We start from the raw sequence: 25084 nt of genomic DNA, 5'->3' as shown, positions 1-25084 counted from the left end.
CAACAAGTCAGTCTGTCAGGTCCTGCAAGCTGACAACAAGTCAGTCTGTCAGGTCCTGCAAGCTGACAACAAGTCAGTCTGTCAGGTCCTGCAAGCTGACAACAACTCAGTCTGTCAGGTCCTGCAAGCTGACAACAAGTCAGTCTGTCAGGTCCTGCAAGCTGACAACAAGTCAGTCTGTCAGGTCCTGCAAGCTGACAACAAGTCAGTCTGTCAGGTCCTGCAAGCTGACAACAAGTCAGTCTGTCAGGTCCTGCAAGCTGACAACAAGTCAGTCTGTCAGGTCCTGCAAGCTGACAACAAGTCAGTCTGTCAGGTCCTGCAAGCTGACAACAAGTCAGTCTGTTAGACGCTCCACGTTTCCTCCTGTGGTTTTATTTGGATCATGGCCGCCCACTGTCTGACTCTCACCTCCATGACATCCTCAACCTGTCAGTACAGTAAGTCAACTGTCTAATGTTGAAAGACTTTGGAAAGACAGACAGGCTTCATGTCTCCCGCTGATATTGCAAAGTGATAATAACTAACTGTAGCACAAGGCATTGAAAAATGTGTCATAATATTGGCATATTGTGATGTGCAACTTAAACGGTGCTCAATGTAAACTTATTATACAATTTTGACTTATTATTTGGTGTATTTTAGTGGGGTTTTTGGTCAGTTTGTCAAGTCAAATGACCACTCTTGATTACAAAGGTGGACAATATTGTTTTTAATGTTCTAAAGCACCTTGAGCTGAATGCACTTTCTGTCAGAAAGGTGTCTTTCCTTTTAAATATCTTTATGCTCCCAAGAAGAAGAAGCATTATGGATATTTTTTAAAGATTATTTTTTTAACAATCAACTCTGCAAATTAATACAATTAGGTATTGTTAAGCAGATAAAAGAGTAGTGTTTTTATTGTTTTGAAAATTTAGATTTAGAATGTAAATTGCCTATAAACTATACGAGGAATCAGCGTGACATCACAACAACAAAAAATCACCGTAAAACACCCGGAACCGCAGCAGCTAACTAGTATGAGTTGTGCCAAACAACCGTTAATATCTCAAAAACTATACATGACATCGCTTATATTTTTGACATTCTGAGTGAGAGAATTAGCTCAAGAGTTTGATGTATAATATATACGTGTCTCCTCTCGCTCCATAGGGTTCCATTGGCGTTTCCACCCGGAAACGCGGTTTGTTTACCAAAATGCTGCTCAGCTGATCCCTCGTATAATACGTTATGTCATGTCGTATAAAACGTTATGTCATGTTGTATAATATGTTATGTAATGTCATATAAAATGTTATGTCATGTCATATAAAACGTTATGTCATGTTGTATAAAACGTTATGTCATGTCATTCACAAAACACCAACATTTATTTTTGTCCCACGGCCCTCCATCCTGATTCATTTTGGCCCTTCATAGGAAAGAATTTGGGCACCTCTGATTTAGATCCATAATTCTGTAGCGCTGTAGCACCCCCTGTAGACCAGTCATGATGAAAAAAAGTACCTAACCCTGAACAAACTGATAGAAAGGGTTTTTTAACGGATTCTAGTACTATTGGGCATGTTAAATAACATACATTTGTTCAGGGTTCAACCATATAATGACTGGCCTACAAAGAGACAGAAACACAGACAGGAGGTAGAGCGGGTCATCCACTAATCAGAGCGTCGGAGGTTCGATCCCGGGCGTGACGAAGTGTCCTTTGGGTTCGGGAAGATACTAACTACCCAAATTGCTCCTGGTGGCTGTGCCAGCACCCTGTGTGGTAGCTGAGAGAGCCTCCTCTCTCTCCTCTGTACCTGTAGTTGTTGTACTCTCTGCCAGCACCCTGTGTGGTAGCTGAGAGAGCCTCCTCTCTCTCCTCTGTACCTGTAGTTGTTGTACTCTCTGCCAGCACCCTGTGTGGTAGCTGAGAGAGCATCCTCTCTCTCCTCTGTACCTGTAGTTGTTGTACTCTCTGCCAGCACCCTGTGTGGTAGCTGAGAGAGCCTCCTCTCTCTCCTCTGTACCTGTAGTTGTTGTACTCTCTCTCCTTCAGCTGGTCGATGTGTCTCCTCTTCAGCAGCAGTTTCTGTTTCTCTACGATCAGCAGCGGTCTGCAGATCCGCCCCGCGTCCGTGTAGATCCTGATCTCTCTCTCCCTGATGTCTCTGATCATCGACACCTGGAGACAGAGAGACAGACCGACACAGTCAGACAGACAGACCGACAATCAGTCAGACAGACAGACAGACGCTGCACGCTTGAAAAATAGAACAGAAGCTGAAACTATCGCTGCAGCGTCACTTTAGTGTGGCTTCAGCGTGATGTGGTGTGCAGCTGGTGTGATCGGTCTCGCCTGTTAACAAGGATGCTGAAATTAAACTACCTCCGTGCTGCGTAGCTTCGGCATATTCAGGCTGTAAGGCACTTCTGCATTGGCTTGGCCGGATCATATTGGTGTCAGGAAGGGGGGGGGGGGGGGGGTTACATCGGGTCTGTTTGTTCTGACAGGAAGGGGCGGAGTTACATTGGGTCTGTTTGTTCTGACAGGAAGGGGTGGAGTTACCTCAGACACGATGATGTCCATCTGCCTCCTCAGCTTCCTCAGCGTGTTCATCAGCTGCTCCGGGTCTTTGTGGATCCCCACCCAGCAGCCATTCACAAAGATCTTGGTGGCGCTGCAAAAGAGTCACCACTGTTAACATGTGCACTGATCTCATCACATGTTACACTGGTCACCAGGTATTACACTGATGTCATCACATGTTACACTGGTTACCAGGTATTACACTGATGTCATCACATGTTACACTGGTCACCAGGTATTACACTGATCTCATCACATGTTACACTGGTCACCAGGTATTACACTGATGTCATCACATGTTACACTGGTTACCAGGTATTACACTGATGTCATCACATGTTACACTGGTCACCAGGTATTACACTGATCTCATCACATGTTACACTGGTCACCAGGTATTACACTGATCTCATCACATGTTACACTGGTTACCAGGTATTACACTGATGTCATCACATGTTACACTGGTCACCAGGTATTACACTGATGTCATCACATGTTACACTGGTCACCAGGTATTACACTGATGTCATCACATGTTACACTGGTCACCAGGTATTACACTGATGTCATCACATGTTACACTGGTTACCAGGTATTACACTGATGTCATCACATGTTACACTGGTCACCAGGTATTACACTGATCTCATCACATGTTACACTGGTCACCAGGTATTACACTGATCTCATCACATGTTACACTGGTTACCAGGTATTACACTGATGTCATCACATGTTACACTGGTCACCAGGTATTACACTGATGTCATCACATGTTACACTGGTCACCAGGTATTACACTGATGTCATCACATGTTACACTGGTCACCAGGTATTACACTGATCTCATCACATGTTACACTGGTTACCAGGTATTACACTGATGTCATCACATGTTACACTGGTCACCAGGTATTACACTGATGTCATCACATGTTACACTGGTCACCAGGTATTACACTGATGTCATCACATGTTACACTGGTCACCAGGTATTACACTGATGTCATCACATGTTACACTGGTTACCAGGTATTACACTGATGTCATCACATGTTACACTGGTCACCAGGTATTACACTGATCTCATCACATGTTACACTGGTCACCAGGTATTACACTGATCTCATCACATGTTACACTGGTTACCAGGTATTACACTGATGTCATCACATGTTACACTGGTCACCAGGTATTACACTGATGTCATCACATGTTACACTGGTCACCAGGTATTACACTGATGTCATCACATGTTACACTGGTTACCAGGTATTACACTGATCTCATCACATGTTACACTGGTCACCAGGTATTACACTGATGTCATCACATGTTACACTGGTCACCAGGTATTACACTGATCTCATCACATGTTACACTGGTCACCAGGTATTACACTGATCTCATCACATGTTACACTGGTCACCAGGTATTACACTGATGTCATCACATGTTACACTGGTCACCAGGTATTACACTGATGTCATCACATGTTACACTGGTCACCAGGTATTACACTGATGTCATCACATGTTACACTGGTTACCAGGTATTACACTGATCTCATCACATGTTACACTGGTCACCAGGTATTACACTGATGTCATCACATGTTACACTGGTCACCAGGTATTACACTGATGTCATCACATGTTACACTGGTCACCAGGTATTACACTGATGTCATCACATGTTACACTGGTCACCAGGTATTACACTGATGTCATCACATGTTACACTGGTCACCAGGTATTACACTGATGTCATCACATGTTACACTGGTCACCAGGTATTACACTGATGTCATCACATGTTACACTGGTCACCAGGTATTACACTGATGTCATCACATGTTACACTGGTCACCAGGTATTACACTGATCTCATCACATGTTACACTGGTCACCAGGTATTACACTGATCTCATCACATGTTACACTGGTCACCAGGTATTACACTGATGTCATCACATGTTACACTGGTCACCAGGTATTACACTGATGTCATCACATGTTACACTGGTCACCAGGTATTACACTGATGTCATCACATGTTACACTGGTCACCAGGTATTACACTGATGTCATCACATGTTACACTGGTCACCAGGTATTACACTGATGTCATCACATGTTACACTGGTCACCAGGTATTACACTGATGTCATCACATGTTACACTGGTCACCAGGTATTACACTGATGTCATCACATGTTACACTGGTCACCAGGTATTACACTGATGTCATCACATGTTACACTGGTTACCAGGTATTACACTGATGTCATCACATGTTACACTGGTTACCAGGTATTACACTGATCTCATCACATGTTACACTGGTCACCAGGTATTACACTGATGTCATCACATGTTACACTGGTCACCAGGTATTACACTGATGTCATCACATGTTACACTGGTCACCAGGTATTACACTGATGTCATCACATGTTACACTGGTCACCAGGTATTACACTGATCTCATCACATGTTACACTGGTCACCAGGTATTACACTGATCTCATCACATGTTACACTGGTCACCAGGTATTACACTGATGTCATCACATGTTACACTGGTTACCAGGTATTACACTGATCTCATCACATGTTACACTGGTCACCAGGTATTACACTGATGTCATCACATGTTACACTGGTCACCAGGTATTACACTGATGTCATCACATGTTACACTGGTCACCAGGTATAGAGACACTGCATGAAATAGGCCACGCCCATCACGGGGGAAAAGCTCCGTTCATTTCCACACATCAGCGTCATTTTCCTTGAATTAAACATAGCTAAAAGCTGTTGTGTGGTGGGGCTGCGCAGACAACAAATGTAAAAAATCGCCAGTTAAAGTTTTTTTGTACTCCTGAGTAAAACAAGGAAGCCATTGAGAATTGGCGAGAAGGAAAATGTGGATCTAGCTGTCAAGGAAGTAAGTTGGAGTGTTCATCTTCCGTATATACGATCTTTTTGTGCAACACGCAACCATGCGTGTTGCATGGAGAATGCCAGGATTGGAGGGGGGGGGGGTTCTGTTTCCCCCCGTCTTGGGGGTGGCTTCTGAATGATGACGCGTTACGTAGTGTCTCTATTACACTGATGTCATCACGTTACACTGGTCACCAGGTATGTCATCAGTGATGTCATCAGTGTGACATGACACAAGAAGTGTGATGTCAAGCATGAACAGTAAGAATTGTAGTGTAGAATTGTGATCAGTGATGTCATAAATCACTGATGTCACAATGACAATACACTGAGTGGACTGATGTGAACTAATGTCACATATGCATAGAAATAGTGACCCACTAATGATGTGAGATACAGTATAGATACAGTTGGTCATGTTACTTCCGGTAACGGGAGAAGTAACGGGCCAAGGGTGAGTTAAGGAGAGTAGAAGTTCAGAATGTAGGGAAACAGTGGATGGATAAATCCAGAAGGAGGCGGTAATGCAACATAAAGGATGCCAACTGCCATAAAACACCACAGAAGAAGAGGAAGACGAACTTCCGGTACTCTTTGTCTTTATTTAAGATCCCCATTAGCTACAGCAGAGCTGCAGCTATTCTTCCTGGGGTCAAATTTATAACCTCTGCTGAGGTTATAAATTGGACGCTCAGAGCCCAGCCAATAGCCTGAACCTGCAGCAACATATAGAGAACATCGACCAAGCTGGAGTCACTGAGTGTGATAACGGAGCAGCGTAGCCATGTTATTAGACTCAGTGTCTTGTTGTTTCATGTTTGTTGACCAAACCTTGATGTTCTCTAGCAGAAGTTTTCAAAGTGGGAGGCGGGCCTCCCCAGGGGGGGCTCCAAACAGTTTCAGGGGAGGCTCAGTGAGTGGGAGTGATTTTTTTTTAATTTTTATTTATTTATTTTACATTATTTATTACATTAGCTATCAAAAGTTATCAAATCACATATAGTCTAAATGTGCGTACTTAGACAGTCGTTTTGGAGATTTTGTTTTGTTTAGGCATCCAAGAATTTGGTGAAACTGCAAGCAGGCACCTTTTTCAGAGCTTTGTCTTGAGGGAAGGCCCATTGCCTCCGACTTTGAAAAGCCCTGTTCTCTAGACTCTCCTGATTCTACATCATGCAGTTATTTCAGAAATAGACTAGAGTATGCAACAGTGGAGTTTCTCAGCGGAAAAGACATGATTTCACCGTTTTTCCCGAGTGGATTTGGATGTGCTGATTGGCTGAAGGACTGGCTACTTCCACCCACTGAAATAACGGATCCACGAAACGAAAAAGAATGTGAGTTCACGGATCTGGATTGTTTGAACCAGGCTAGACCTGCGTAGGAACCCTGTCAGCTATTTTTTACTATTTGTAGTTATCAGTTCTAAACCTGTACAGTCAGAAGTGGCTGCTGTCATGTGACTCACTCTGCGATGGCGGCAGGAGAGATCTCCTCCAGGTTCTCCATGCTCCACTCCTCCAGAAACTCCAGGATGGGAGACGGCTGGGAGCCCACAGAGATATAGGCCATCAGAGCCAGGTTCTTCACCAGGCCCACAGCGTGGCCCTGCAACATGAATGACACAAGATACAGCTTAGGCAAAGAGTTTAGAAGCCAGGAGAGACAAAACTTGAGTGTTTTTGTTTTGACAACAGCACAGCCGCCATTTTGAAAGCGGCTCCTTGCGCCAACGGGACAACAGCACAGAACCCTGACAGACCATAACCGGGAAGAACTCTGGTCTTTTCAGTAGAGCAGTGGTTCTCAACCTTTTTATTTTAGTTTAATGATTCAACTAAAATCAATTAAAATTTAATCGACAGGGAAATTAGTAACTAGGAACATCCCTATTGTAAACCTGTGTGGGTGTCTGGGTGTGTGTGTGTGTGTGTGTGTGTGCGTTTGTGTGTGTGTGTGTGTTACCTCGGGTGTCTCTGCAGGACACACCATGCCCCACAGTGTGTTGTGCAGCTGTCTGGGCTTGGCCAGCTTGCCGTCTCGGCCGATGGGGGAGTTGACCCTCCTCAGGTGGGACAGGGTGGAGGCGAACGTCAGCCGGTTCAGCACCTGAGAAACACGGAGACACGCTGAGAAGCAGGTCTGCAACTAACCATTATTTTCATTATCAATTCATCTGTGGGTTCTTTTCTCAACTAATCCATTAGTTGTCTGGTCGATAAAATGTCAGAAAACTGTGAAAAATGTCGAGCACTTTTTCCCCAAAGCCCAAGATGACGTCCTCAAATGTCTTCTTTTGTCTTTCTTTTTGTCTTTTGAAAATATTCACATTTAAGAAGCTGGAACCAGAGGATTTTATTTTATTTATTTTTTAATTAGTCTAAACAATTAATTTATTATAAAAAATAGTTTGCCATTAATTTTCTGTTGATCGACTAATCGCTTAAACCAGTGGTTCTCAAAGTGGGGTCCCCAGCAAAAAGGGGATTCATGTATTTCCCTATAATTCCATCCTTAAGTAACACAATGACAATGTATGACTAGTTTGGTCATGGGTTTCATACTCTTTCTGTCATAACACATCTAAAAGCAACAATCTTATCAGATGAGGGACTGAAGGGATTGTAAAAACCAACAGCACAGAACCATCAGTATTTGGGGGAAAAGGTCACTAATATATATGTAGGCAGGCATAATGACTAACAAGTTGTTATACCGTAGGGTTGAGCCTGTCAGTCAGAGGCTGTAGCCTGGAATAACCCGGCTGGATCTCGGTGTGAAAGGAGTGTATGTGTGTGTGTGTGTGTGTGTGTGTGTGTGTGTGTGTGTGTTGTTAGAGCCCGACTGAATATATCTGTCCACCGATATTATCGGCCGATATGTTGGCCGGTATTGCAGATATTTTTTTATTTTATATTTTTTAAGTTATAGACAGCATGTTGTGTATATTTGATCTTTTTTCTTAAAGTCGAGCTGAACCAAAAAATGACTTTTCTTTTCTTTTAGTTCAAATACCTGGGTATGCAGTGCACCTATTTAATAATGTATGCAAATAAAATCACAAAAATCGAATTCCTTTAGTTTTTCACATCAAAAGTTCATTTTTCAAGATTTCATTGATAACACTAATCTACAGTTTGCTAACCCTGTGTGTGTGTGTGTGTGTGTGTGTGTGTGGTACCTGGGAGACTCCAGCTCTGGCCTGGTGAGCTTTCTTCACGTCTCCCCAGTTCCCGGTGGCCAGAGAGTACTTGAGGCCATCAGAGATGATGCGGGTTTTGATGGCCAGCTCCAGATTGAAGTCTTTCCCTCTGTCAATGAACTTCTGAGCGTAGATCCTGATCTCCTTCAGCAGGTTCTTAAACATGCTGCCGACGGGAGACAAGAAGAGTGCGTCTGTCAAATCCCAATCCCATCGTTCTTTATTCTGTTTTATTCTGAAATGATGGTGATTACTCCAAATCTCTAGCCTGGATATGAAAAGCAAAATGATTTCACTGCACTTTTGGAATCTTAATTAGTACAAATTGAGAGTACAATTTATCTTTTCTACTGTTCTTAAGCTACCAATTACTGTCTATTTTGAAAAGGAGGAGATGGATGGAAATATTAATTATTATCCATGGTTCCATCATCAGTGAACGGGTAAATAAAGATGAGAAGAAGGAAACAAGCCCCACCCCCTGAAGAGGAAAGCCAATAGCGGGCCAGCCAGGTCCAGCCTCTTGTTGCCATAGTGATCTCTGTCGTCCAGCTCTCTGCGGCCCAGAGCGGCTAGCAACAGCCTGTGCACCATGTACCTAAAAACAACACACACTTAGTTACAACACACACTTACAATAAACACAACACACACTTGGGGTGTATTCACTCACACACCTGTCTCGTTTGGTGCGGTTCGTTTAGACGTGTGAACACGCAATCGCGCTCAGATGCGGGGTCAATCAAGCAGGTCGAGATCGCCAAGAAAAGATGGTCTCAGGCCGCTTCTAAACAGACTCTGGAGCGGTTCGTTTGTGGTGAGAACGTGATCCGACCTCGATCTGACACAACTGCAGGAAATGGTCTGTGCATTTTTGGATCAGCCAGCTCCCGTAGCGTAGCCAGCTGCGTACTGGTCTGAGAACGAGCATTTCTATCGGTTAAAAAGATCATCTTTGTTCTTTAGATCTTATTTTGGCTACGAGATGCACAAGATTACCGTAAGTGACTGAATTCAGTCTGAGCGCAACACAAAAACATACATGGCTCGATGTTCTTCTCAAGCACTGCCCGCCCGCGTTTAGTTCATTTTTATCCGTGCCCGTGAATTTATAAAAGTATATTTTTTACCCGTTACCAACACAAGCTTTTTGTGGGTAACCTGCAGGTACCTGACCCGGTGCAGGACTCTGACCCTGACTTAGACAACACCAAACAACACACACACACACACACACACACACACACACACACACACACACACACACACACACACACACACACACACACACACACACACACACACACTCTTGAGTGTTTGAAAGATCTAATAGAGGCCAACATGCCCCACACACAAATCTGTATGTGCATATCTGTATAAGTGAGCTCACCCTAAGAAGTAAGCCTTCTTGGTCTCACAGAAGTCGCTGACTCCGACATGCGGCAGCACCTCCTTCTGCAGGACCTCCTTGGCGTATTTGATCCTCCTCTCCTTGGTCACGCCAGGCTTGGCTCCTCTGGAGCCGATGAAGTTCAGAGCCACGTTCTGCTCCTGGATCACGAAGGCTTCGTCCAGAGAGGGCTTCACCTAGGGACGCCCAATGATGACATCACACACACTACAGGTCAACGGGTGGGGACGCCCAATGATGACATCACACACACTACAGGTCAACGTGTTGGGACGCCCAATGATGACATCACACACACTACAGGTCAACGTGTTGGGACGCCCAATGATGACATCACACACACTACAGGTCAACGGGTGGGGACGCCCAATGATGACATCACACACACTACAGGTCAACGGGTGGGGACGCCCAATGATGACATCACACACACTACCGGTCAACGGGTGGGGACGCCCAATGATGACATCACACACACTACCGGTCAACGGGTGGGGACGCCCAATGATGACATCACACACACTACAGGTCAACGGGTGGGGACGCCCAATGATGACATCACACACACTACAGGTCAACGGGTGGGGACGCCCAATGATGACATCACACACACTACAGGTCAACGGGTGGGGACGCCCAATGATGACATCACACACACTACCGGTCAACGGGTGGGGACGCCCAATGATGACATCACACACACTACCGGTCAACGGGTGGGGACGCCCAATGATGACATCACACACACTACAGGTCAACGGGTGGGGACGCCCAATGATGACATCACACACACTACAGGTCAACGGGTGGGGACGCCCAATGATGACATCACACACACTACAGGTCAACGGGTGGGGACGCCCAATGATGACATCACACACACTACAGGTCAACGTGTTGGGACGCCCAATGATGACATCACACACACTACATGTCAACGGGTGGGGACGCCCAATGATGACATCACACACACTACAGGTCAACGGGTGGGGACGCCCCAATGATGACATCACACACACTACAGGTCAACGGGTGGGGACGCCCAATGATGACATCACACACACTACAGGTCAACGGGTGGGGACGCCCAATGATGACATCACACACACTACAGGTCAAATAGTTGGAACACCGGCGAGATCCATATGCCTGATCTTTCATCATACTATACGCAAGGAATAACTGTGTGTGTGTGTGTGTGTGTGTAGGGCTGTGCAATAAAATCGACACGCAATACATCGCAATACTTTTTTCTGCGATACAGTATCAATACTGTATCGATATTTCCCATATCGATTTTTTTGCACAGCCGTGTGTTCAGTGACACAATAAGAATACTTTTTATTTCAGTGCGTTCAGTAACGCACTCAGCACTCTGTAGTTTTGACTCAATTTGTCCACTAAGTTATCAATATAAAGTGATGTACATATTATTACACTACCTGTGTGGTACACAGTGTGTTGTATTTTTAGCTATTTTGTTTTATTTTGAGTAAATTGTGGAGAGTATCGCAATATGTATTGTATCGCAATGTATCGTGATACAATCGTATCGCGACCCGCGTACTCGACACGTTCCATATTAATGAACTTTGAATAAACATGCAAACAGCCAGAGGCTCAGCTCTGAGTGCAGCGGGGTTGTTTGATTTAAACACTGTCACATAACAGCCGGGCGGGGCTTCAGCGCTCTGACTGGCTGAGCGGGGCAAAGGCACGCACCACGCTCTGTTAAACTGCCCGAGAGAGAAGAACGAGCACACACAATGCAGTAACACTATCCAATTGGAGCGCAGACACCTTTGATTGACAGCAGAAACAACCAATGGAAGGCCGTAAACTGCTTCTATGGTTCTGTCTGGATTTAAACCATATACGGGCCAAGCAATCAGCCCGTTCAGAACAGGCAGGTTTTGAACAGGCAAAGTGTGAGTGAGTGAGTGAGTGAGTCCTTCCTTGATTGAATAAGCTGAAGCTCTGTGCAGCAGTGGGGCCAACAGGCACTATAGTCACAACTAAACTAAACTAAGAGGAAGTAAAGTGTTCACCATCTCCATCATCTCAGGGTCGTCAAAGTCGTAGATGATGTGCTCCAGGATGTCTCTGTCCGACACGAAGCCCAGCGCGCGGAACACGATGATGATGGGCACTTCCTGTCTGATGTAAGGCAGCGTGGACACGATCCTCTGGCCGATGGCGCTCTTCTTCACTCCCTGTGAAGAAACAAAAGCAGTCAGTCAGTCTTAAGGCGGAATTATGCTCAACATTAAATACAGAGACGCACATGCACGTTACGCGCCAATTTACGCTATACTATTTTTATGTTCGGATTGCAACTTTAGCTATATTTTTCCAAAACTTCCCAAAAGGGAACCCTGATAACAGTATTCTGACTTATTTTTGCAATTCTCACTTGCATGAAGTTTTTAAGTGTGCGGTTAAAGCACAATTAAGACAGCACTAGTGTGAACACTCGCTGACATGTTGCTAAGGTGTTGCTGACATGCTGGTATGTTGCTGACATGTTACGAATATGTTTGCTGATACACTGTTGATATGGCACCATGCTGTGAGCAGTATAGTCTATAGACGGTTTTCACCAGAGCGCAACCCCACAGCACTTCCTTTTTCTCAGCATTCGGCAAACTGCAGAAATATTCACTCGACATCGTTACTTTTGTTTTCGCTGCTCAGCTGTATAGACGGTTTTCACGGAATGGTCAGTCCTGCACTTGAATGTTTTTTTTCTTTTATGTCCATAGCAAACACTGCAACAGGAAGTGAGTGGGGGTTCAATTTAGAATGTTTTTGTTGTCAAGTTAAAACCGTCTATATTATTCAATTGACGTCACTGCCGCCATGTTGTCGACACAGCGCTGCAGCTTTAAGTGACAGCCTATGTAAGAGCAGCGTTTATAGGAAGCTAGCCGCCGTTAGCGTTACCTGTATCGTTCCAATTGTGTTCGGATGGTGACCTGCGTTAGGCATGGCTGTAGTAATGACAGCAATAAAGTCCCCGTGGTTTGTTTAAAACTCTCTCGTAACGGGACAAGCCCCGTCTTTTATTGTCACACGAAATTGTTTCTATCTCTACCGTCCACAGACGTGAAGAGACTGAGGATACGTCAGCAGCACAGGAGATGTGTGGATAGTTAGGAGAGAGACAGCTGAAACTTTCTGACAGCTGCTCACAGCAAAGTCTGTTCACCTCGTTTTTTCTTTTGTTTATTATTACAGGCATTAACGGCAGCATACAAACAACAACTGTGGGGTTTTTATTGCTGTCATCACCATCGCTGTTTTGTAATGGAACAGAAACGACAATAAGGCCGTTACTATAGTTGTCAGCTGCAGGACAGTATGTCAACAATATGGCGCTGCCCGGGGTTAGTGAATAAGGTCTATATGGAAAAGACAGGAATTGAAGTGATTAGATCCGAACACTTCCTGATCCTGAGGAGCGGACTGAGCATGTGCAGAAGATGATGTCATCACCTGTCCTCCTCGAGCCATCATGCTGACCCAGATGGAGCTGGTGGGGCGGGAGGAGTTCTCCAGACAGGAGCGACACTCTCCGGTGTAGGCGTACTTGGAGTCTTTCTTAGCAAACACATACACTGTGTTGGTCGCCATCTTTTCTTGGGCGATCAGGACCTGAAAAAACAACCAGAGCGCTTTCCATCTTAACTTTGGTAAGGCTGGTGACAGAGAAATTACAGTGACAATAATATAATTTGGCTGGCGAGCTTGTGAAACTGCGATGATGAATCGTCTAATTTGTGATATTACAGTAGACTAACATGTAGCTGCTATCACCATTCACTTTTCTGACACACCATACTTTAGTCAGGCCTTGATTTGTTTTGAAGATGTTATCTGTTGTTTGTTCAATATGATTTAGACTGTCTGTTCTGTCTGTTTGAGGCACAGTGTGAAATCACTGCGCTTGGCGGCCATGTTTAGAAAGTAGTTCCGGCTATCTATTTACCTTTAAAAAAAAAGAGCGCTTCTTGTTTACCTTCTCAGAGCCGTTGATGATGAAGTAGCCCCCCGGGTCGAGCGGACACTCGTTGAGCTCACACAGATCTCTGTCGGTCAGGCCGCTCAGCAGGCAGTAGGTGCTCCGCAGCATGATGGGGATCTTACCGATGAAGGTCTTCTGGTGCTGTGTCTGGAGTTGGTCCTCACCCTCCTTGATGATGGTCTTGGTGATGTCCACGTACAGAGGTGCCGAGTACCTGCAGAGCAGAGACAGCGTGCGCATAAAGCAGCGGCAATGTCTTATTTTACGCTGTTTACTTTGTTTATTCATGTAGGTAACATGTTTTAATGTTAATGATGTAAAAATAAAGTATAAAAAAAAAAAAAAATGAAAACAAAATGTGGCTATAACGAGCTTAATTTAACAAAATTAAATACATGCCTCATTATTCAGAGAAAATCCATTATCCAATAACCCAACGTCGGCAATTCAAATCTTGCATGATCAGATACTGTACAGTCTCTTATTGATTTTTAAATGTTCAAAATATGTCCCCATCACTCTTGTTACATTGACTGTTAATGTGGTCGAAATAATTACTGAAGATATTCTATAATTAAAAAATATAATAGAATAGTCAAATATTCGTATTGGACAGTCGAATTCGATTGGCAGGATTCTGAGTGGAGGACAGCCCTAGTTTCAAAACAGTGTCTTGATTAAACTTTGACATATACCAGTCTGTGATAATCCATCAACATAATATATATGTGCCTCTGCTCTTAACTATAGTCAAAAATAATTCATTATTTCTTTCCCTTTTTACTCAAAAATGAGGTATAATTTCAAGTAAGTAAATGAGGTCTATGAGCGTCAGCAGGCAGAAACATACGTGAGGTTTCGGAGCCGGGCTTCGTTGGGCATCATGGGCGACGGGGCTCCATCTCTCTCCCAGTGGGTGGGCTTAGACAGGTAGATCTGCTCAAACTTCAGCAGGAAGCGAGGCTGAGGAGGAGACACACAGGACCAGGAGGAGGAGGAGGAGACACAGAGGAGTTTTGTTTTGTTTTTCTTCATAATTTTTCCCAATAAATTCTGAAAATACATTAGCTAAGGGACTGGATTGGGGTTGTATAAGCAGCAGATCCAGAGTGGATCGGGTGCTCTGGAACCCACTCCACCCCGGCTCCTCACCGGCTCTTCCACCTCTCCAGAGGTGTGCTGGGCCTCTGCCTGCAGGTCGATGGGCGGGGCGTCCTCCACGATCCTCTGCACAGACATCTGGATGAACTCATCAAATGAGTCGAGCTGCTGACGCACCAAACCCTTCTCATCAAAGTACGAGCTGAGAGACAGACAGGAGGCAGCCAGACACAGGCAGGCAGAGAGACAGACAGACAGACAGACAGGCAGAGAGACAGAGAGACAGACAGACAGAGAGACAGACAGGCAGACAGGCAGAGAGACAGAGAGACAGACAGACAGAGAGACAGACAGACAGGCAGACAGATTTTAAAAAGGAAGGAAGATTTGACTCATACATAAAGTGTGACTCACTCAGGATTAGGTCTGCACGATATGGGGAAAATCTGCGATGTGCGATAACATTGTTCAATATAGCGATGACGATACGACTTGCGATAAATAAACAAATATAAAAGTACCGTATGCATATTAGCTATACAGTTCCTATGACTTTCTGCTTTAATAATGCTAACATAGACCCCAAACATAGGCTATGCCCACTGAATAAAGAAATGAAATAGTGCATTACTGCTGATGCTTCTCTCCCCCCCCCCCCCTCCCTCTCTTCACAAGCTTGGCCGCGACTCCAGAAACAAACAGCTACTCCGCGTCCGTGGAGCACACCTTCCAAAACTCTCCGGTGCGCAGCATTATAATGATATGGAAATATGCAATCCCCTGATGGTCTCATCTGCTCATAGACGCACGTAGGCTACCAGTATTTCATAACCAGTTTCAAAGTTCTGTGTAGTAACTAGGGATGTTCATTTTGAAAAATTTCCATAATCGAAAATTGGGGAAAATTAACGATCAATTATCGATAGCGTAATAATAATAATAATAATAATAATAATAATAATATATATATATTTTTTTTACTCTGGTCTGGTAATAACGTTGCGCGTTCTCGGCCAGCTATAATGGTGATGCCGCTGTGTAGTAAGAATATCAGACACTAGCGCTGTGGCCAGGTAAACAAACATGTTACATGTCAGGTTACATGTCAGGTGTATTGAGGATACATGATGTAGGCAATCGGCGTCTTCCAGCTTAGCTGACAGCACAAGAGTCAAATCAACAGGCCTGAGCCTCACTGAGGTCCGCAGACCACTGGGTGCGTTTGTTTGTGTCACCGGCGCATGCCGGTGTGAATTCCCCATGTTTAAAACCGTTTTGTTGGCACAAAGGCCCGTGCCCAGCCAGAAAACTAGAGACTATATGAAGCTCCACCTCACGTTAGTCGGCTGTGCAATGGAGTGGGGCGAGGAGGAACGAATTCCACCCAAACCTAGTCCACAAAAAATAAAATAAAATAATAATAATTAAAAAATAATAATAATAATAACAATAATCGATCCAAATTCCACATGATCGAATCAATTCCTTAACGATCAATTATCGATTTTCGATAATTGATGAACATCCCTAGTAGTAACGTTACTTACAAACATGATGCCCTGTTCTTTTTAATAGCCTACATCCATGGCATCGCAGAGCAGCGCCAAAGTCACGACGTCCTCTTCTGCGTTCAGCATAAGCCAAGGGATTTCATCCACCATTCATACATTCAAAATGCTTATGAAAAGAGTTGGTACTTGGTCAAACCAAGGGATTGAACTATGTTTAGAATGGGGAGAGACATAACATTTAACTTGGACTGAAACAAAATAAAAATGTGTACTTTTTTTATCAGTTTAATAAAAATAAAAAATATGGACTAAAAACTGATTAAGAAAACGATTAAAAATCGAATAATAAAATGATAAAGCCACTGAAAATCGAATTCTATTATAGAGGAAGACTGACAGCCCTACTGTGGTCCAGCTCTTCTCAGCAGATGACAGCAGGATATATATAGCATGTGATGGAGAAGAGATGACTTTACCTGATAACAATCCAGCAGGCCTCCTGCCACAGATCTGGGGTGATCTCATCATCATCTTCATCATACTGGGTGTCTGGTAAACACACATGTGAAGGAGGAGCAAACATGTGAAGGAGGAATATGACTGAACTTTATCAAGTAAGTCTCCACATTTTCAATTAAAAATACTTTTTCCAGACCTTGATTTGTTTTGAAGATGTCTGGTGTTCAATATGATGTAGGCAGACAGCAGGGTTCATACAGCTTTTTAAGAATAACATTCAAGCACTTTCAAGAAACCAAAAGCAAACATTTCCAGACTGTCAAAGCCGTTATCATCACATCTAAATTGTTCATGTAAATGCAATGGCGAAAAATGGTTTACAATATTCCTTTACACCCACAGCACAGCAATCAATGCATATTGTCAGTTTATTTGACCAGTTGTTCAGATTATTGTTATTATTTTCAAACTTTCATTTGAAAGACCAGATTATTGTGAAACTCCATAACATTTCCAGGCAGATGCGTCTGGACTCTGTTTCCAGACAACTGGCCGATTCTCGTCAAACTTTGTCTTTTAAAAGAATAACCGCTGACTTTTTGGAGCAACTAGGCTTCCGATATAATAAGGTTGCCCCATGCGACCCTACCAGTGACTTCAATTCCCTAAAGGATTTTGGCTAGGTGAATGGAGGTCTCTTTAATTACAGCCCGTTCACACCATACACCGAAGCAACGCTCAACCTAAGGTCAACCTACGCTGCTGAACGCACAAGTTTCATTTCGGCATCCTTGTTAACAGGTGAAGCCGTTCACACCAGCCGCGCGCGTGCCTTGCTCAACGCACGCTTAACGCACGCTCAAGCCATTGTTCAGGATTCAGTCCTATTTTCCAAGCGTGACGCTTGAAGCGTGAAGCTGCCAGGTATGAAGTCAATGGGAGTTGTGGGCGGGTTCAAGGCGTGCCGAGCGAGGCGCTGAGGAAAAGAGAAGGCTTCTTGTGTGACCGGTTAAGCGTCAGCTCACGGTACGGCCACACTTGCGCGTCATTTGACATGTGCTCCCAAGCTAGCTGCTGCTGGATTTACTTTGCTTCTTTGAAAATTGGTGGTAGAGAGGAAGTGGAAGAGGACAGGTAGGGTAGGATAGGTCCTAGGACGAGCTCAATTGGCTAGCTTTGTACTTTGTCAAACTCCACCCCGCCGCCTCTGTTGCCCACTGTCGCTTCACAAGCCTGCTACGCATCGTCTGGTATCCCAGCATGCTTCGCGAGGCGTCGAGCAGCATGTTCAATACAAAGTGGATGGGCAGCAGCGTCAGCACGCGTCAAATGACGCCCTAATGTGGCTGGACCGTTAGAGGGTGAGGGTTAGTGCAGACACTATGTTCTTGATTGGATGTGATTTTGGTGCAGACCCTATGTTCTTGACTGGATGTGATTTTGGTGCAGACCCTATGTTCTTGACTGGATGTGATTTTGGATGCTGAGAGCAGCTGGCTGATAAGAGCATCCTATCTGAACATTATTCTTCACATCAACAAACTGTGGACTCAACAACAACATCAAAGCTAGAATTATGTGTGTATCGGACCTGAACCACCACATTTTACAGAAACCCCCCCCCCACAATTATTCAAGACCTGGAAATGAGTGATGTAATTTGTAATACCTTTCCAGACTTTCTAGATCTGCGCAGGACTCCTGTGAGTGTTTCAAGGCAAACTTAGCTTAACGTTGGTTACTGACTGGAGCTGAGAAGCCTGATGTCAATTCCTATTTAGCGATCATCACACACTAAACAACAAACACGCAGGTTTGTTTTTGACGAAATAACCGTTAACGCTAGATAAGAGAGCCACAGACTGGTCCGTTAGCTTGCTGGCTAACATGAAGTTAAGAGTACAAGGCGCCATTAGCGCAGGCTGTGGCTAACATTAGCATGTGGGTTTGGTAACGTTTGTATGTGCAGTTTGTTTCCTCCAGGGGAGGACGCGTCAGACTCACCTTCATCCTGCTCATACATGTTTCAGCTCAGCTCCACACTCTCAACTCAACTGTGAAAAACTAAAACAAATATCACTCAATGCGACTGAGCCTGCTACGTTGTTGACTGACAACAACCAGCGTCCAGCCAGCGTCAAGAAAATAATACACTTCCGGGTCAGGTCAGGTCAGGTCTGGATTACCGCTACCGCTTGCTCTACTGCCACCATCTGGCCTGGTCACGATATTGCTGGTAATCAACGCGGGTATGCTTTTGACAACCTACTTTAGATGAAACCACGCCCCGAACTCATTTGATTTGTCGCCGCAACTGCTTCTTCCTGAAAATGTGTGGAAAGCATGGTGGAGAGTAAACCCGAGGAAACCATATCCATGAAGTAAACAAGATGCGGTAATTATTATGACCGGAGCCAGTCAGCCAGAGCGTTCACCAACGATGGGCGTGGCCTATTTCATGTAGCGTCTCACCTTACCGGAAATAACAGTTGTTTCTTCTACGTGGGTTTCATATTTACAATATAATTTTGTGTCCCGGTTGTCCCGGAAGTGATGTCTCTCAACTGGAAGCAATGTCATCAGTGATGTCATAAGGGGGCACACACACACACACACACGGAGTAAGTAAGTAATTATTTATTTCTATAGCACCTTTCACAGCACGAGGTAACAAAGTGCTTTACAGAGAAAACAGTCGAAATTACAATAAAACAGTGAGGTAAAAAACACACAAGAAGCAACGATGAACAAGATGCATACATGATAAAAGACACAGGGAAAATAAACAATAATAACTGGTTATCGTCATGCCGAGTTTTGCACCCCCGCCGAGAATGGGGACTGCTCCCTAGTCCGATACCTCACGAGTCCGACGACACCTCATGGTTTTGGGTTAGGGTCTGGGGGAGGTTAGGTTTAGGCGTGGGGGTGGGAGAGGTTAGGTTTTGGGTTAGGGTCTGGGGGAGGTTAGGTTTAGGCGTGGGGGTGGGAGAGGTTAGGTTAAGGGTTAGGGTCTGGGGGAGGTTAGGTTTAGGCGTGGGGGTGGGAGAGGTTAGGTTTTGGGTTAGGGTCTGGGGGAGGTTAGGTTTAGGGTTAGTGAAAAACGGGGAATATAGAACCCAGGGAACATAGAAGCCGGGGAACATAGACATGATCCCCTGTCCAATGCCTCTTTTTTCGGACTCGTGAGGTGTCGGACTCGTGAGGTATCGGACTAGGGAGCATGCACCCCGAGAATTGCACCCCACCATATTTTGGGGCTGTTTTAACTTAAAAACAGGGATGCAAATCTACAGGTAGGCTACAAACTGCCGAGATGTGCACCCCCCTCCATAAAGCCAGGAGAGATCCCCAGGTCTCGTGGTCATCTGTACCCGGATTTTAAGCACCAAAGTCGGCTTCCATGAGCCAGAAGAGAGCCCCAAGCATGGAAGTCACCTCCACGCGGATCTAATGCATCAAAGTCGGTCTCCGTGAGCCAGGACAGACCCCCTGGCTGCCTTGGAGATCACGTCTACCGACAATTATATCATTTTTAAACAGTTAAGTTTCCATATAAATCATTACAATATGCTCCCGGAAGGTGGGGATGCAATTCTCGGCGGGGGTGCAAAACTCGGCATGACACCGGAACAGAAAGGTTTTTAGCTGTCTCTTAAAAATATCCACGGAGGCGCCGGAGGCTCAGGGGAGAGCGTTCCAAAGCTTGGGAGCTACCGTTTTAAAAGCGCGGTCACCTTTTGTTGTGAGCCTGGTCCGGGGTACGACCAGGAGCCCCTGGTCAGAGGACCTATGCAAGGCCCTAAAAGTGGTCACCAGAACCTTGAAATGACACCTGAAGGCCACAGGGAGCCAGTGCAGTGAGAACAGGATGGGAGTGATGTGACAGGATTTAGGTGAGCGGGTTAACAGCCTGGCAGCAGCGTTCTGTATCAGTTGTAGACGGTCCAGAGATGATTTATTGAGGCAGGTGAAAAGCGAGTTACAATAGTCCAGTCGGGATGAAATAAAAGCATGAACAGCAAATTCCAGTTCTGAGTGGGAGACAATGGATCTGAGTTTGGCAATATTTCTGAGGTGGAAAAAGCAGGTGCGGGTGAGAGATTTGACATGACTGTCTAGGAGCATGGTCTGATCGAAAATGACAGAGGTTTCTTAGGCTGGAGCGAATGTTGGGGGTTAGAGATCCCATGTGTTTGACCACCTTTGAAACAATAGAGTCAGCAGCCATGATGAGGACCTCCGTCTTGTCTGCATTTAGTTGTAGAAAGTTACTGGCCGTCCAGTTTTTAATGGCAGACAGGCACTCATGAAGGATGTAAATTTTTTCAATTTTTTCTAGTTTAACACATTCACTGCCAGACGTTTTTTTTTTTACTGTAGTTAGCTTCTGCCAGAGGGTTTTTTTGAGGATTCTGGCTCATCTTTCAAGACCCGAGGATTCTTTTCTGCTAAGATTTTGTGAACACACAATATCTCAAAAGAACTAATAGAATGTGTGCTTTCTCTGTCTAAAAGAGTTAGTTTGTAGAGTTAGTAGTTATGTAAGCATTAGCAGTTGAATACAGCATGGTTTCAGCGTCAGAAAAATTATTCAGAGATAAACGGCTTTTTGTGAAATTCGATAGAACAGTCACTTTAACCATTCATTTTTGGCATCAGTAAGAGTCAGACATCTAAACAATAGTTTTGAACAGTAATTTCCTCCATAACAGCAGGAAACCCCCCTCTGCTTCCAACTCCTCCCTCCGTGTGTGTTCTCCTCCTGCCTCCCTGGCTCTCCAGCGGGCGTGTCACAACGAAGTTGCTGCTGCCTGGCTGCTGCCTGTTTGCGCGGCCGCTGTTTGAGGAAGTCTGGGTGGACTCGCTCGTTTCGTGGAGTTTTGGTTGAGAGCTTTGATGCGATTCTGGTCATATTTATGCTGCGTGTTTCAAAGTGTGCATCCAATCTATTCTTGGAACCCCCCACCGTTGCCACCGCTGTGCATCAGCGCGAAAGTGAAAGCGTTTTCGCCATCAATTTTACAGTATGAGAACGGCTTCCTCGCGCTTTTCCCTCCAGTTTTGGGTCGCCTCTTTCTACTGTGGAGAGACATGTCGACACTCAGTGGGTCGGTAAAATAGATTATACACATTCAATACCTCCAATTCTGGTGTAGGAGACGTAAAAGGGTTAGATCAACGTCCCACCGTCAAAAAAAAAAAATCGATTCTGAAAACGTGTTAACACATTCACTGCCAACAACGTATGAACACGTTTTCAGAATCCAGCTGTTCCCTGCCAACAACGTGTTTACACGTTTTTGGCATCGATTTTTTTTTTTTGACGGTGGGTTGTGCATCTAAGCCTTTTACATCTCTTATATAATTATTGGAGCCACCGAACGTTTACAACCCATTCCACCGACCCACTAAGTGGCAACAGTGCTCTCCTGGCTAGAGAAAGGAAAGCATTTTTTTAACTTGTCACGCCATTCTCAGCCCAGCCATTCTCCTTTTCGCGCTGATTGCTGGCGATGCGGGATTGCAAATTTACATAATAGATTCAGCCGATCTACTATGATCGGGTGATAGATTACAGGTGGAGGAACACACTTTGAAACACGCAGCATAAATATGACCAGAATCGCAAAAGCTTCTCTCAACCAAAACTCCAAACGAGCGAGTCCATCCCGACTTCCTCAAACAGCGGCCGTGCAGACATGCAGGCACAGGAGAGCAGCAAAGCACTGACTGGTGACAAGCTTGTCCGCCCACGGAGGGAGGAGTTGAAGCAACTCGAGAGGGAGGGAGAGAGAGAGAGAGAGAGAGAGAGAGAGAGAGGGAGGGAGAGCGAGAGGGAGGGAGAGAGAGAGAGCGAGAGGGGGAGGGAGAGAGAGAGAGAGAGAGCCAAAAATGAATGGTTAAAGTGACTGTTCCATCCAATTTCACAAAAAGCCGTTTATCTCTGAATATTCTTTCTCACGCTAAAACCATGCTGTATTCAACTGCTAATGCTTACATAACTACTAACTCTACAAACTAACTCTTTTAGACAGAGAAAGTACACATTCTATTAGTACTTTTGAGATATTGTATGTTCACAAACTCCAAGCTGAAACGAATCCTCGGCTCTTATAAAATGAGCCATAATCCTCAAAAAACGGCTTGGCAGAAGCTACCTACAGCAAAAAAAAACGTCTGGCAGTCAATGTGTTAACACGTCGTTGGCAGTCAACAGCTGGATTCTGAAAACGTGTTAACACGTCCTTGGCAGTGAACGTGTTAAAAGACAGATACAGCTGGATATCGTCTGCATAACAGTGATAAGAGATGTCCTTAAAACTGTTGATGAGGAGGCCTAGAGGCAGCATATACAGAGCCCATCAAATCGGGGCTAAAACAGAACCCTGGGGCAGGCCACATGGTAGAGGGGCGGGGTCAGATGTAAAAGGGCCAACGGCCACAGAGAAGCTTCTCTCAGAGAGATAGGATGTAAACCATTTCAGTGCACTCCCTGGGACACGCACCCAAGCACTGAGTCGGTCCAACATGATGCAGTGGTCTACAGTATCAAAGGCATTGTGACATCACTGATGATGTCATAAAACTGATGATGCCATCAGTGATGTCATAAGGGGGCACACACACAAGGAGGCATTGTGACATCACTGATGACATAAGACTGATGATGTCATAAGGGGGCGCGCACACACACACCCGTGCGCATGTAAACTTAAGGGCAATAACATTTTGTGACCAACACCAACACACACCCGCGCTGCCAATAGGGTGGGCGAGGCCGTGCAGCGGCCAAGCTGTGTATGTGAGCTGCAGGGCCAGCTCGGCGAGGCTGGGCAGCGGGCGAGCCTAGGAATCACCCCTCCCTCTCCACTGTAGCATCACTATCACTGGGGGTCTTCTTTCCGTTTGTCTTCAAACATACAAAGACAACACAGTGGTGAGAAAGTAAATCCATTTCCCATGACAGGACCTGAATCAGACTCTACCTCAAACCCTCCCTTCAAATCCAACAGTTGACTAACTGCAGTGGCCATCTTGACGTGGTCGGACTCCTCACTTGGTTCACTGACGTCTGCAGAGTTGGAGGCCCGGACATGGAAGCAGTACTCCCCCAGGGGCTCCAGGTCCGAGCACACCTTATAGCAGTGGTTCTCAAAGGGTCCATGGTACTTGGCAAGGGGGTCCGCGAAAAGTTTTCAGGAAAATAAAAATAAAAACTTTTTTTTTTTGCAAAAGCTTCATAGTTCAAGTTGTTGTAGTGGTGTAGGCCTATTATTGTGTTTGTTTGTGCTATGCACATTGCTTAGGACAGTGAATCACTGAAGCCAAATAAGGTTTCAGTTAAGTCACGTGACTGCAAAGAAACTGAGAAACTTGTTGCCATGTTGCTTGAATACCAGGAACTTGAGCTCCCCCCCCTGTACAAAGCTGTCAAGCACTCCACGTGCCTCCCCGCCCACACACGCACGCACACACGCACGCACGCACGCACGCACGCACACACACACACACACACACACACACACACACACACACACACACACACACACACACACACTTAGTTCACCACATTGCCAAAGCAGCATCAAATTAAAAAGTGAAATAGCTGCAACTGTAGCAATTTAAATACATAGTAAAATAGTTAATTAGATTTGAAAAGCAGTTCAGAGAGACTTGACTGTAACACACAGAGCTGTCATGTTTTCTACAGGACTCAGTTGTGATGGACATTAGGCAGGTGGGATGCAGTCAATTAGCAAGTTCATCTATTGAGGTTTTCTGCTATTACAGGAATGATTACATTGCATTGAATGTACATGTAGGCTGTAGCTACTGTGCAAGTGTTAGGCACG

General features: G+C 44.9%; 1 protein-coding gene across 1 annotated transcript in view; it reads right to left on the bottom strand.

The window, feature by feature from the left end:
- Positions 1-19354, bottom strand: part of LOC310800760 (DNA-directed RNA polymerase II subunit RPB2) — a 34891-nt gene extending 15537 nt beyond the window's left edge. Inside the window, exons 1-14 of the mRNA XM_083664691.1 lie at positions 19233-19354; positions 17246-17318; positions 15310-15460; positions 15008-15120; positions 14152-14371; positions 13629-13787; positions 12182-12346; positions 10113-10309; positions 9201-9320; positions 8702-8888; positions 7486-7629; positions 6989-7128; positions 2552-2663; positions 2013-2167 (exon numbers count right to left, since the gene is read on the bottom strand). Coding sequence (XP_083520817.1) covers positions 2013-2167; positions 2552-2663; positions 6989-7128; positions 7486-7629; positions 8702-8888; positions 9201-9320; positions 10113-10309; positions 12182-12346; positions 13629-13787; positions 14152-14371; positions 15008-15120; positions 15310-15460; positions 17246-17318; positions 19233-19251 — 1955 coding nt within the window. The 5' untranslated portion in view covers positions 19252-19354. The remainder of the gene's footprint in view (positions 1-2012; positions 2168-2551; positions 2664-6988; positions 7129-7485; positions 7630-8701; positions 8889-9200; positions 9321-10112; positions 10310-12181; positions 12347-13628; positions 13788-14151; positions 14372-15007; positions 15121-15309; positions 15461-17245; positions 17319-19232) is intronic.
- Between the last annotated feature and the right edge of the window lie 5730 nt (positions 19355-25084).

Source organism: Poromitra crassiceps, assembly GCF_964638095.1.
Source record: "Poromitra crassiceps genome assembly, contig: HAP1_SCAFFOLD_60, whole genome shotgun sequence".
Lineage (NCBI taxonomy): Eukaryota > Metazoa > Chordata > Actinopteri > Beryciformes > Melamphaidae > Poromitra > Poromitra crassiceps.
This window is presented reverse-complemented; position numbering and strand designations above follow the sequence as displayed.